At 42.3% G+C, this 13,974-nt stretch overlaps 1 protein-coding gene across 1 annotated transcript in view; it reads right to left on the minus strand.

The window, feature by feature from the left end:
- The window catches only part of capn5b (calpain 5b), a 39,004-nt gene extending 26,096 nt beyond the window's left edge, over positions 1–12,908 (minus strand). The window contains exons 1-3 of the mRNA XM_046411405.1: positions 12,524–12,908; positions 12,008–12,217; positions 1,767–1,940 (exon numbers count right to left, since the gene is read on the minus strand). Coding sequence (XP_046267361.1) covers positions 1,767–1,931 — 165 coding nt within the window. The 5' untranslated portion in view covers positions 1,932–1,940; positions 12,008–12,217; positions 12,524–12,908. The remainder of the gene's footprint in view (positions 1–1,766; positions 1,941–12,007; positions 12,218–12,523) is intronic.
- Between the last annotated feature and the right edge of the window lie 1,066 nt (positions 12,909–13,974).

Genomic DNA, 13,974 nt, shown 5'->3' on the forward strand with positions numbered 1-13,974 from the left:
GGTTTGTCTTCTGATTTGTTTGGCTGAAATTCATTCAGAACATTTGGTTCTAGACACTAGTCACAGGGCGACTGTAGCTGGCAAGCTAATTGCTAACACGCTAGCCAAGACACAACAGTCAGTCACAACCCTGCAAGTTTCTATGTCCTCTGTGCTGTGCAGTTTCCTCCCCCTTCCTCCTTATTTCTCGGACTAGATAAAAACACGGTACATAGTGCTGTCATGCAGTGTACGAGCTGCAATAAAATGCTGAGTCAAAATACGCCTGCTGAGGGTTCCTGACCTCCTGACAGAAACCGCCTGCAGTGAGGGCACAAGTGAGAAGGATGCTCCTCCTGCTTATTCTCCTCGTGACTCCTTCCAGTTTTCAGTCCGCATGACTGACATCAGCACAGACCAAAACATATAATCTGTGTGACCCAGTTTCCATGGCAATGCACGCTGGCTGTCGCTGCAGCGGCACACAGGCAGAAGCAGGTTACTCCATCCAGAGCCACAGCCTGCTGTGTGAGGGGGATAACGGTGGCAGGGGAGTCAGCTCACTAAATCCTGAGGCTCTGCATCTGATATCATCTGCCACAGAAGCATACATACAGTACCAGCTTACGCAGCAAGACCGAAGAGTGGAGCGATGACTGACGACTACTGACATACTGTTACTTGGTAAATTATTTAGTCATAGGTCATCAGACTTTCTTCCTGGAGGGACATTTGGCAATGAGAGCTCCCTCATGTGAATGATTTAAAGATGCAGTGACTGCTCTCCATTTACTGCATGCCCAGTTGCCTAGAATTACCTTATTATGTATTTGCAGGAAGTTTGGCAAAATGTTCAACTGACAACAGTGCCTAACTGGTGGACCAGGAAGACGATTGAGGTTTGTTTTATGCTAATGGTCCAGGCCGTTAGGATGCTCGCTGAGGAGCACTTAACATTTCAAAGGTCTCATATTTGGATAAAGTCAAGATGAGAGTCAGTAGTATCAAGTCTCTGTTTCTTACAAATCTCATTGCAATCTATTTTGGATGCATGCACATCATACCATTTTACACCGACATTTTCGCATAGATGCAGATTTCTTTCACTCATTTCCCAGTACAGGAGTGCACATCAGCTCTTAAGTTACAATGACAGTTTAGCTTGGTAGCTAGTAATGCAGATGCAAACCCGTGGCTGACTCACATGGAGCCACTACAGGTGCCATTTTCCTCATTTTCACAGGCTCTCACTCACCGCTCAACCACCCACACATGATCCTGGATCAGACAAACACCACAATAGCAGGTAACACACTGTATAAGACCGTATGAGTTGAAATAGCTGGAGTCGCTTTACGGTATGGCTAATTTACTGTCACTTCAAGTGGGCGTCAATTCACGGGGCAAAGAGACCCTGTGTGGGCTGCTTCCTGACATAGTAAAAAATACGTTCACACCTTTTCAACATCAGGCTATAAAATGTCTCATGCATGAGGGTTTGAGCAATCAGATTGCAGTCCATCTGAAACGCTACTTTAATGGGTTTACACACTACACTTTTTAACTACCACACAGCTAGCTGATCCGCTTCAATTGTGTCGTGAACTAACCTCAATAATCAGAATTCCTTTATTTATCCCTGAAGGGAAATTCTTGAATGAACATTTTTGAACTTTTGGAATCCGATGTTGGTCCCAAATATTGATCAGGAATCAGCAGCCTCCAATCACATACATCTATTAATTCGGAATGAGCTGAAATGCTGTTTACTGCACAAACCGACTTACCCGAGGCCTCTTCCAGACCACGCGTCCGATCCTGTTGCCCTGGTAGAAGAGCGAGTCATCGGTGGCGGGGAAGCGAGGGTCCTCAAAGAGTAGGCCACTCTGCAGGCACTGCCTCTTCAGGGTGGAGTACTGCTGCCCCTCGAAGGCCTTCACTGAGGTGAACATACTGCAGCCCTGAAGGACACAACCAGGATGACGAGGAGGGACACCAGTCAGACCAAAGTATCTCACACACACACACACACACACACACATCATATCATCACGCGCTTCCATTCACACGTTTTTATGAACACTGTGTTTCATCACAAAAACTGGTTTCTCTCCAACAAGTAACTTCACCCAGCATTTCTGAAGCCAATCCTCCCTACATCTCGCTCTTCTACACACACACACACACAAACACAAAGCTGAGTGACAACAGAATCCAGCAGACTTTAATACCTCAACAGTTAAAGCTCTCAGTGGAAATAGGAAGTCGATGTGCACTGCTGCCTTTAGCACAGCCTTGATTCACTGGGTCAAAATGACTAATCTGTCAATTCACTGATATCCTCCGGGGCCTAATTATCACCACAATGCACTGAAGGAGCCATGTACACATTGATCAGCTCAGGTGAGTCAGCACGGAGACAAACTAAGGAGGAGCTATTGAAGGGATAATCAATACTGAAACACTGGATAAACACAATCCTTTTGACCCCTTAGATGTATTTTATCACTTAGCGTCTCTCCATACGCAATGGTTTATCATCACAAATGATCAATATCAAGATTATACTGTAGTAATTTTTGCAACACATTTGTTCTCCAGCTAGTCGCTAACTTCGTCTGTCTGCCTCAACACAGAATGATAACAACAACAACAGCAACAAGCGAGCACATCTGCCGATATGTACTTTGAATTTTATGGCTGTCGTGCTAAAGACATTATTTTCAGGTGTAATAACGTGTGATCAATCAAAAAAATCAATTGGTAAAGACAGAATGTGCTCATTAGCGGCACCACTGGAAAGCAGTAAGAGCACTCACACTGTGAGCACCGTAATCAGAACGTGTGGACAGTCGATATGTTTTTCAGATGAGGAAAATTATTCATGGGCTGAACTTTTCATGGTCATCAATTAGCATACAACCGTGTCACTTCATAATCAATACATCTGCAAGCCAGAACCACTGACAATGGACAAAAGATTCATTATAGGCATTCAGAGCCTCTCAGGTCACTGAGCACCTCAGCAATGATGTTTCAAGCATGATCGCACTCCTTACTGGCTGACTAAATACACAGTTTGCTTTTCTTTGCGAGGTTGGCTGATGTTGTGTTACATATGATAGAAATGTGTGTGTGTGAGATAGAGAGAGAGAGATAGAGAGAGAGAGAGAGAGAGAGAGAGAGAGAGAGAGAGAGAAATCCTGGAGTCACCTATTGAAGAAGGAATTATTGGTTTTCATGCGTTGCCAGGTGCTAATGTCTGTATGCGAGTTTGTCAATGTGACTGCATCACAACCCTGGAAGAAGCAGCCACCAAACTTTACAGAAGTGTAGCTGAATCAAAATGAGTTCAGAGGAGGATGTGGGTCGGCCCATCAGTACCGAGTACTCATGTAGTGATGCAGTAAGGACTACTGAAGATCAGCGTGCTATTACAACCAGCAAACAGTGCTGGTCCACACACCAGCATGTCTAATAATATTAATATCTGTGCAGCCTTGGGTATTGTTTTAAAGATGATGTGTTGAAACATTTTGATATTTCAATATGTTTGATACTTCAACGCGTCTGACAACCCTTCTACAGTCCAGTGAATAATGTTGCGGGGAAGCTCTGATCCAGTTTTTTCTTCTCTACTGCAGATTCTGAAAGAATTTCTTTTTTTAACTCCAGCTCTGAAAAGTTGACACAAGGTGTAGCGTTAGTGCTTTTCTGAGCTTTGTTAAAAATGTAATATCCAAATCTGCTTTTAGAAAAACCCCACGTGGTAAATTGTTGGTAACTTTGACTAGCACAGAAGTAAAGGCAGATCACGGTCTTTAAATGCACAGGAAGTCATTTAATATCAGCAGCAGCTTTACTCACTCACTTCATTTACTCACTGAGCTCACAGTAATGTCGTGATAACCTTAAGGAGCTTTAACAGGATTCCTCTTAATCACAGTCGGACCTTATTTGAACCTAACGGTGTGCCGCTTCGACGGCAGCAGCAACTGACTGTGACTCAGGACTTAAAGATGTAAATTTTTCTGCATGAGATTTGTCTGATTTGAATGTACAGCTTGAGGTTTGAGGACACGGGAGATCACATTTTAAAATCCTAAGGAGTGGTGGAGATCAGGGTTGATTAATCCATAGTCACACGCAGATCAATACAGACCTGCTGTCCTCAAGGTTAATTTGACAGCCAGCTTTGACTTGACTGATCTGCCAAGCATCACATTCATTACAGAATTTACTCGTAGGCAAACCTTCAAACTCTTAATTTTCTTAGAAAATGATTTTTGACATGAAAATAAAATCTGATTTTTTTTGTATCTGTTTTCAGTAGATTCACAAAGAAATCTGATTGGAGAAATGTCTTTAATGGAGATCACTGTCACCAGCAAAATAACAAACTTCCTGTTTGTTCGGACCTCTTGTGGTCGTGCAGATGGACGGTGGACGGTTGGAGAGACAAGTGTTTTACTTTAGATGTCAATGTCAGCCCATTAAAACTCCTATGTAAACTAGTAAATGACAAGAAATTAAAGTACAGAAATGTGATGGGTATGTTCTGAAACAGTGTCACCACTCTACACTTCGTCCATCAGTGACATCATTTTTCAATTTTAACTCTCAAATATCATCAATATTGGCCTCAAAAATAAATCTTGCACTGGTCTTCAAACTTCCACATTTGTTTCTCTTAAAAGTGAACACAAACATTTCCTAATCTCAATCAAAAAGTTTAGTTACCTAAACTTAACCCAGATACAATCATATAGAATATCTTCTCTCAGAGTTGGCTATTAAAGAGTTGAGACCATGAGCAGTTAAAAAATAAACTTGTCGGAGCTCTCTGACAGACTCCGGTGTGATCACAGTGTGATCACAGTGTCTCCAACAAAACCGCAACACATGACATTAACAACTTATCTATGCTAAGTCCTACTTTCAGAGCTCACACACTCTGAATGAAGGAAAGGACACCACAGTATCTTCTAACTGCTCGAGGCACTTTTATCTGACTCCTCGCTGCAGCAGGGAGGCGGAGGAGAGATGTTGTAGGAGGCATCGTTCCTCTGGAGCTTTTCAGACTCTTGTTAAGCTCTCCGATGAAACGCTCCTCTGATGTTGTTGGTCTGCCGCGTTAAAGGCAGAGACATACAGAGGTATTTTGTTCACACCTCATATTATTTACATGTTATCTTAATCTGAGCCTCTGAACTGTCAGACCTCATCCAGGTGTGAAGGACATCTGCACAAATAAACAAAAAAAAAATCGATGCAGCAGAACCAGAAAGATCGCATTTAATATTCCACAAACTTCTTCTTCCTCATCAAAGCCTGGCTTCTACATTACCCACAATGCAATTTGGCAATTTAGCAATATTTTGCTCAGCTCTCCATGCAGCCACAAACAACTTTATGCAACTTTATTCACATATTTAGTAGTTTTCCCCAACACCTAAAAACCAGAAAAATATAAAATGTAATTCCCCGACAATCAGAATTCTTTTATTTATCTCCGAGGGGGAAAAAAGTTAATTAATTCCCCGACAAGACAAACTTGTTCATAAATCACCTAATTCTTCCGCTGTGCAGAAGCTGCAGAAAGTCTTGTGCATCACAGCCATCCCTCAAAAGCATCTCATGAAGCTTCCCTTGGTCTGACACCCGCCACACTATGTTGGTGGACACGTGTAATCACAGGCCTGACTCCATTATCAAAATCCAATAACAGAAAGAAGATAAGGAGGAGGCTTAGCAATACCCGGCGTAAATGCAAAGAGTCAGTGATCATATGTCTTCATCCAAGTGGAGACGGAGGCCTGAACAAAACCAAGACCGGATCCAGGAAGTCAATGTATGTAGGATTTAAAATAATTAAAACCTGTCCAAACATATTTATTTATGTTTACCAGATGATAGTCAATTTGTCACTATGGACAAAGGCCAATCATAAAATGTAAATTTAAGCAAGAGACCCCTGGCTGGTTTTCTTAAAGTCGTCTTCTATGAGCCTACTCTGATCTGAATTAGCAAACAAATATAATAATAACTCACCATACAACATAAAACGGGAGACAAAACATAAAAACGTATACATTTAGTGGATGTTACCCATAATAAAACAGTACAATCTAAAATTCATCATCCACCGCAACCTGCACACAGCGAAGCACTAAAACCAAATCCAGTTTAAGTCTCTTGATGCCACATTAGCAGCGCTATCAAATAAAGTATTTTTAATTGGGCTCAGTCGACCTGCTCACCCGCCAGCGGTGCTCAATGACATCTAATATCTGTGGAAAATGAAGTGAACAGAAAGTGGATGGATGCCAACTCAGAAGGACAACAGGAGCAGCTTGAAATCCGACTACCGTACCTTTCAAACATCATTAATATGACGGATTGATAAACTAATTTCTCTTGACATTCAGAAAGATCCAATTCTTTCAGAAGACTCGTGTGGTATCTTGAGACCAAACAGGATGTGAAAGTCTCTTTAACAACAAACAACTGGTGGAGAAGGTCCACAAGCTTTCAAACAACACCTGATCTGTGCTGTTACTGTGAGTCTCCACAGTCTTTCAGCTTAATTAAAATCTTACAATAATCAAAATGTCATTAACTTCAATTCAGAGGCATTTACAAGCTAACCGACTCTTGAGTGAGCGATAAAGTGAATTCCTCGTGGAATGAGGAGGTCGCAGTCGGAAGCTCGATCTGACAGATGGCCTGGTGTCTTGGCTCGTGACTGCAATGGGGAAAACCATGCTGTCATCTGGCCTCTGCGGACGGCCAACAGAACAACCTGCAGAGAGCAAATCCTCAGAAACTGCTGCACGGGATGCCTTTGCTGGTAAACAACAACAATAAGCACAGCTCTGAAATACAGCAGAAAGGGTTGCTGAATTATGAAAAAAACCTATAAAAACAGTAAATATTATGTTCAAATTTTCCAAGGAATTCTATTATTCTTATCCAGCAGACTCACAGCTAAACCAGCAAAACTGCTGTAAATAGACTATCTGATACATTACGACCTAATAAAGTTAATATGGCCAGTGTGTTAGCTAACAAATGTCCATTTACACATTCAGCAGACATGTAGCAGCAACGCTGACATCTGTTCAGAGTCACGTTTCTGTCCACTCCAAGAATGTAAGTCGAACGCAGACTCTTTTTGGCTCTGTTTTGGTCTCCACAAACTCCTGAGACTTGTGACGCAGCTGCCTGTTGCTGCTAGAAATGAGGAAACCAAAGCAATAAGCTAAAAGGTGCTAAAGGTTACTTCATAACATTTGTCTGGTTAAATAGTTTTCTGTTTATTTGTCCCCTCTGCAGGCATTTTTCTGAGTCTACTGACGAGTCTCTTCTGTTCTGCACTGTTGTCCACGTTGTGATTAACGTGACAACAGTCTTACACGACCCAGTCAACGTGTTAAGTGCTAATTCATGCAATTTCATGAATGTGTTTCTTAACTATGTCAACATCTCTGATTTGTGACAGCTTCTGCACACAGTGAGAAAAAGAAGGCCAAGGTGCCACTTGACATTTGATGATATCTGACATCAGTTTGACGACATCGGCCTTCTTGAAGGATGCATCGCAGAAAGCGAAAGCACAAAACTTTCACCACTACAGCAGGCGCAGCTGATTTAATGTGGAAACAGAAAGATGTTTGGGAAGACGTGATCTGTGATCATATGAGCTTCAGTTCTCCTAAAAGTGTCAGATGGCAAACTAGTACAAGAAATAAGTGAAATAAGTGAAAACTACTGGAATAATGGGACTGCAACAAACCACGAGAGAGAACGGATTCTATTAGTCGTTAAGTGGCGAAAAGTGGCCTGTTTGTTTGGGAAATTTCTGAGATAATGGACAGTAAAGACAGAAGACAGACAAGATGGCTGGGAAAGTGAGGACGTTAGAAAAATGGCATTCCCATCATCAGTCATACTGAATTACTCTTAAGTAAAAGCGTGACAGCAGGACACTAATGATGGGCATTGTGCATCATGCACGTCCTTGGCAGACCACGTTTAAAGGGAAGCGTAAAACATGCTTTCTGTGCAGAGGAAGAAAACGTCTGCAGAGGACGAAATGACAGTTTAAAGAATTCATGACTGAGAGATGATGCAGTCCCCTCAAAACAATGGAGTCATGATTCAGAAATGACAGCTCCTGCAGTGCAGAGAGGTGGACAGCTGGAGGGAAAAGCCATTCAATCAATGATCAATACTCTGAGGACCAAGTACAAGGAAACAAGCATTGGGAGCATTGTGGACTTAATACAGTGTGTAATGCAGAGTCTCCACCAAAGGCTATTAATCCTCAGCCACACTTGAACTCCAAAGTGCTGCTCTAAGATAACAAATATTTCATAGCTCTCACTCTCTCCTCATTTCTGACTGTGTGCGAAGCTTGTCCTCTGGTGATTCACTGATTGTTTACTGAACAGCATAAGAAGCCTGTGAGGTCAGAGACTTCTGCTAAGAGGCCAAAGCAGCACTAACAAACCAATCCCAGTCCCAGAGCGGTCTGTGATCTTACTGCGGTTGAACAATACACCTGAACAAATGGCTCAATATGAGTGTCAGTCCAGACTGCAAATTTCCCTTGCTTCATCCTGCTATGCTAGCCATACTGAGCAGGAGTAGCTGCTGGTCAGCGGATGTCAACATTCATCTCACTCCTCTGGAGCAGCATGGTCTGTACAGCACTGTGTACTGGCAAAATTAACACAGTGCAACAGAGTTTTGATGGCCACAATTTGAAAAGTACAACCACAATCAAAGGGCTCGCTTGATGGCGAATATTTCCAAAAGGTTACTGAGGAAATTAGTTGCTTCACATATTACAAATTATGAGCCATGGTTTTCTCTTATTTTTCATTTGGTACCACTGGAAAGCAGCTCAGATAACCTGGAAATTAGGGTAGTTAACGTTTCAGGGTTAGCGCAAGTTCCTCTTTATTTTCATATATACATATGGACAGGAAAATAAAGACTGGCCAAACACAACAGCGCAGCCTTAAATATCTCTGCAAAACCAGCACTTGGTCCTGATTGGCTCATCATACCCGATGCAGCTAATCAGGTGAGGGCAGAGCAGAGACACATGGGAAAGCCCTCATCAGTGCTGAGGGCTTTCCAGGGCCAACAGTTGCCACCACTGAGACTGAGCCATAAGAACCACATACTGAGCAGGACCACGGACAGCTCCTGTGTTACAACACTGCATTAGACCTGGGCTGCCAGCCTTCCTTCTGACCAATCAACTGGCCAGAAAAAAAGGAGCCAAATCTAAATATAAAGGCATGCAGTGGAGGATAATGGTGTGCCGAGCAACACTTAACAAGCACCGTTCTCCACAATCTCCCCGACTTCACGTGGAGAGCTGGTTACTTTAACTGTTTTATTTTGGGTACAAATAAAACATGTTGTTGCTAGCGACTCTCGGCTGCTGATTTTCTCTGGGCTGATCATTTCAGCAATGATGTACAACATTAGTGAAATGATCAGCCCAGAGAAACCTGCACGAGCCAGCTGCAAGCACAACTGCAGTGGTTACATGTTTGCTTCAGATTTATAAAATTAAACACTACTGAAACCAAGTATAAGAATATTAGATACAAGATACATATAATGTATGTATAATAATGATACCGAGACAGGATCCACAAAAGAGCCTCCATGCTGCAAATCAATCAAATTCTAGTATCAGTCAATATTTCAAGTATCAGAAAAAAAAATCAAGATACAAAAGAATTTTGTTTCGTAACAAACCTTTTAAACATTCTCTTATGTCACATTTTCATTGTTAAGCTCTTGTATAAGTGCATAGTATCATAACTACTTAAAACCAGGACTAAATATGGAAACCACATTTTCAGTTTCAGAAACCCAAAGCCAGCGCCTCATTGGCAGCTTTGTAATCGCTGTTAAAAGTGAGCGTTGAGCCCTGCTGTGGTCCTCAGTGTTTTACTGTGGAGGCTGTTGTTGATCCTACGTGTTCATTGTGGGTGAAATAAACACCTGGCTGGTCTACACTTAACTTCTGTCTCCAACAGAGGAGCAGAAGAAACCATGCCTACTCTCTGAGTGCCTAAAAGGAATATTACACTGATTTATTACTAAGGAAAACATTTTTTTCCCTTCGGAACAGAATACAACAGCTCACAAGACTGTGCATCACCTCATTAGTGTGCACAGCAGGCAGCAGCAGATTCTGGCGCAGTTCTGGTCAGAGATCACGGTGGCGTGTGTTCGGCGGTTGGTGCTGGTGGTGGTGGGGGAGTGACTGATTGAGTCTGCCTCTGCTGACAGACTGATTACACTCAGAGAAGTGAAGAGTGAGCAGCAATGCACCAGTATACCAGGGAGAGAGAGACAGAGATAGAGTGCGAGAAAGGAGGGAAACATGGAGGGAGGAGTGCACCAGCCCATCCCTCATCCACCCCACCCCCACCCCCCTGCATCAGGGAGGAGGGCTATCCCAGCTTCCCATCCTCCCAGCATCGTGATCTCCTCGCTGCAGCATCTTCTCCTGCTGCCAGCTACGGTAGGCTTGGCCATGACATACGACACTTGCACCGAAAGTCACTTTCTGCTGCTCACAAATCCACTCAGCTTGATTTCTTGACTTTAATTCCTGTTGCCGCATGACCTGACATGCATTTGAATGACTTTGTTATCTGCTGTGAGACCTCTGAAATTTGTTTGTGAGACGGGAAACAGCTCCCATCAGAAATGCTGTCCAAATGCCAAGTTATAAACCATTTTATTTGCTCTAGGAAGATCATATGGCAGGAGGTTGCTATGCACGCATTACCGGAGCCCCATTTAATCCTGATAGCAGAGCAGCATCGATTTTTCACGGGGTATATTGTTTTATTTCTCTCTCACTAATGAATAATAATGCAGAAATGGCACATAATAGAGCGAGACTCAACGGTTTGATTTTATTCATCTTACTTGAAGTTCACAAATTACCACTCTTATGTTAGTGTTAAATTGGACTGTATATCGTTCCACATTGCATATGTGGAGACAGCAATGGTAAGAATCAAATCTGTCATTCGATCAGCCACTGGTGAAAGTTCTCTGACAATTTGCAGTCATTTTAAACTCCTAGAAGACCTGCTGGGAGTCTCAAGACTCCACTTTTCAGACCATTATACCAGGCAAGTAGCCTAAACTGGCGCTTACACATGAGCATAGACCATTAATGTCCATTCACTCCCTTCTTGGTGCTCTGCAGAGCAATACACATCTGAAATTATTAATTTAATACGCCTCATGCAGAGGAAAAGAGGCTCAACAGCATCAGACAGAGGCAGTAAGGGCATCCAAACCCTGACACAAGATCACATAAAACAAGTCCCTGCTTGATTTCAGCAAAAAAACTAAACTAAATCTGAGCCATTATTGATCAGTGATAACACCGTTCAGTCAGAGCAATATTTTTGTTTTATGTTACCCAACTATGAGCGTGAGGACTACTCACTGCTCCACTGATGTTATTCTCAGATATGGCTCCAACTGATTTATGGCAACTGTGGCTTTATCCTAGTTTCACATTATAATTATGAAAACAAGACCAAATTTGAAGTGGTATAGCGAAAGCCCCACCTTTGCCATACCCATTTAACGCCCATGTATTCTTCTGAATATGAAAACAAGCTCAGCAGCACAGGATGCAAATAGCAACAGTAAACAGCCGCTCTCAGATCCAATAAATGCCGCTATTTGCGCAAAGTAAAACCGTCCAGCCCATTTCACACCAGTATGTATGTTTTGAAAAATATTTCCTTTCACCCCCACTCTCACCTCACGTTATCTGCTCAGCAACCCCGAGCAGAGAGGCCACATAAATCATAAGGTTACAGTAAGTAAGTAATGGGATCTCGGATCTCCAGAGGCATAACAAGCGGCTTCGTGCGGCTCGCCGACCGCCGCCTCTCCATCTCCAGCATCCCGTCAAAGCACCTGTCTTCCCAGAAAGCAGTATGAACCGGTTTCACGGCACGGTTACCTGAACAGGGGCCTCTCCCGTGGCAACGTGGTTCTCTCTCGGGTCCTCCTCCGGGGGGTCCAGCCGGTCCGGCTATCACTCTCCTGGGGCTGCTGGGATTCCTCACCACGCTCTCCCTGGTCCACTGGCGGAGCTCCTCTCTCCTCTCCTCACCGGAGCGGCGTCAAGCTGCCGCTGAGAACACGGCACGAAGAGAGGAACTCTGTCCGTCTGGTTTCAAAATAAAGCCAACTTTTTTTAAACATGTAACGTTTGGGGGGTTATGGCTAGAAATTAATTTGCTGTAATATTTTTAGTGGCTATAAGTGACAAATTTTGTTTTAAAAATGAGTTCAACTTCTGTGTCACATCGAAATATGTGCCAGTGTGAGCGGACACAGATTTCCCCGGGTCTGTGGAACTAGCTAGCTACTCACTAGCTTTACTCAGCTAACTGCTTTGGTTATCCATCCCACAACTTTACACTTTTGGTCAACTTTCATTTGTTTTCTCTGACAAAAGGCCGCCAAACTGTACCTGCCCAGCCTGAAACGGCTCCAAAAGCTAGCACCGTAGCAACGGACTGCTGAATTTGAAGTTTGAAAGCTGTTAGCTTAACAAGTCGGATAGTTTATTTAGCACAGACCAAAAACAGAGCTAGAAAGGACAGACCATTTTGGACTCACATTAGCCAGGTGACCAGAAGCACAACTCCACATGTTGTTGTTCCGTAACTACTGGAGGTTTGCATAAGTAGGCTACTTTGCAAACATATTAACTTGATAACTGGTTGTTTACGCTGCCTGCAGATGGACAGGTTTATATCTATTACATCACCAATGTTATCGATCAATTTAAATATAATTCCTTAATTTAAAAGGTATACATTGGATACATTATAATTTAAAACGAATTTGTTTCAAATTTGTGGTGGTGTTGTGGTGCCAGTATTAATGAAGAAATCCTGGGCACACGCTAACGAACTGCTGAATACGTTTTATTTTGAAGGTAGGAAAAGGAAGTGTTACATTTCTTATTTCCTGCAGCGGTCCTCAGCTCCGCCGTGAGAGGAGGCTGCGCGCGGATGGAGGGTTGGGGGGGACACACACACACACTGAGCATGCGCACAGCTAACAGGCCTGCTGTAATCTCCTTTGTCACAAAGAACAAGAGGATGCAATATGCTGTAATTAAGGAAAACTACCCACCTAATTACAGCCTCACAGGTTCAGCGCTGCCTGTATGTTACACCTGAAAGGTAAACGCATCATATATATCTCCTTCAGAGATAAAATTCACAAAGATCAGCTTTTTGATATGGAACAAATACTGCATAAGGATACAAATATAATTTCGTATTACCGTATTAACCTTTAACATACAATATTCCACATTAATTTTCCACCGACAGCAAAAGAAGTATTCACACGATTCAATGGAGTGAAAGGCCACATTATAAAAATACTAACTCTAAAGGTTAATCAGTTAACTATTATAGTATCAAAAATAAAAGTCTAAGTCAAAAAATCTAAAAACAAAAATCAGTAAAAACGGTTCATAAAAATAAATGTAATGGAGTGAAAAGCTACATTATTCACATTTAAAATGCAGTCTAAGTACAAAGTAGCACAAAATACAAGTACCTTAAAAATTGTGCTTAAATAGAGCACAGGAGTAAATGTAGCGATCTTTAAAGGTATGATACAGTTCCTTTTTTTATTAGCACTGAAGCTACTGATAAAACTGTTTATCTTTTATTTTGACATATGACCTTTGTGTACCACTGTTTACTATTGAGCAGGAAACAAAAAGCCTCTAAAAGTCAACATACAGTCTTAACAAATGAACCAGTCCATACAAGCCAAAACCAAATGTGGTATTTGAATTGTTTCAGGCAGAGAGTTTCTCATGGCCAGTGAATTATTGAACAGTTGTGCAATGAAGATGCAATAAATCAAACTGCATCACATAAAAGAGGTGGACAAAAC

The sequence above is a fragment of the Scatophagus argus genome, chromosome 14 (genome assembly GCF_020382885.2).
Source record: "Scatophagus argus isolate fScaArg1 chromosome 14, fScaArg1.pri, whole genome shotgun sequence".
Taxonomy (NCBI): Eukaryota; Metazoa; Chordata; class Actinopteri; family Scatophagidae; genus Scatophagus; species Scatophagus argus.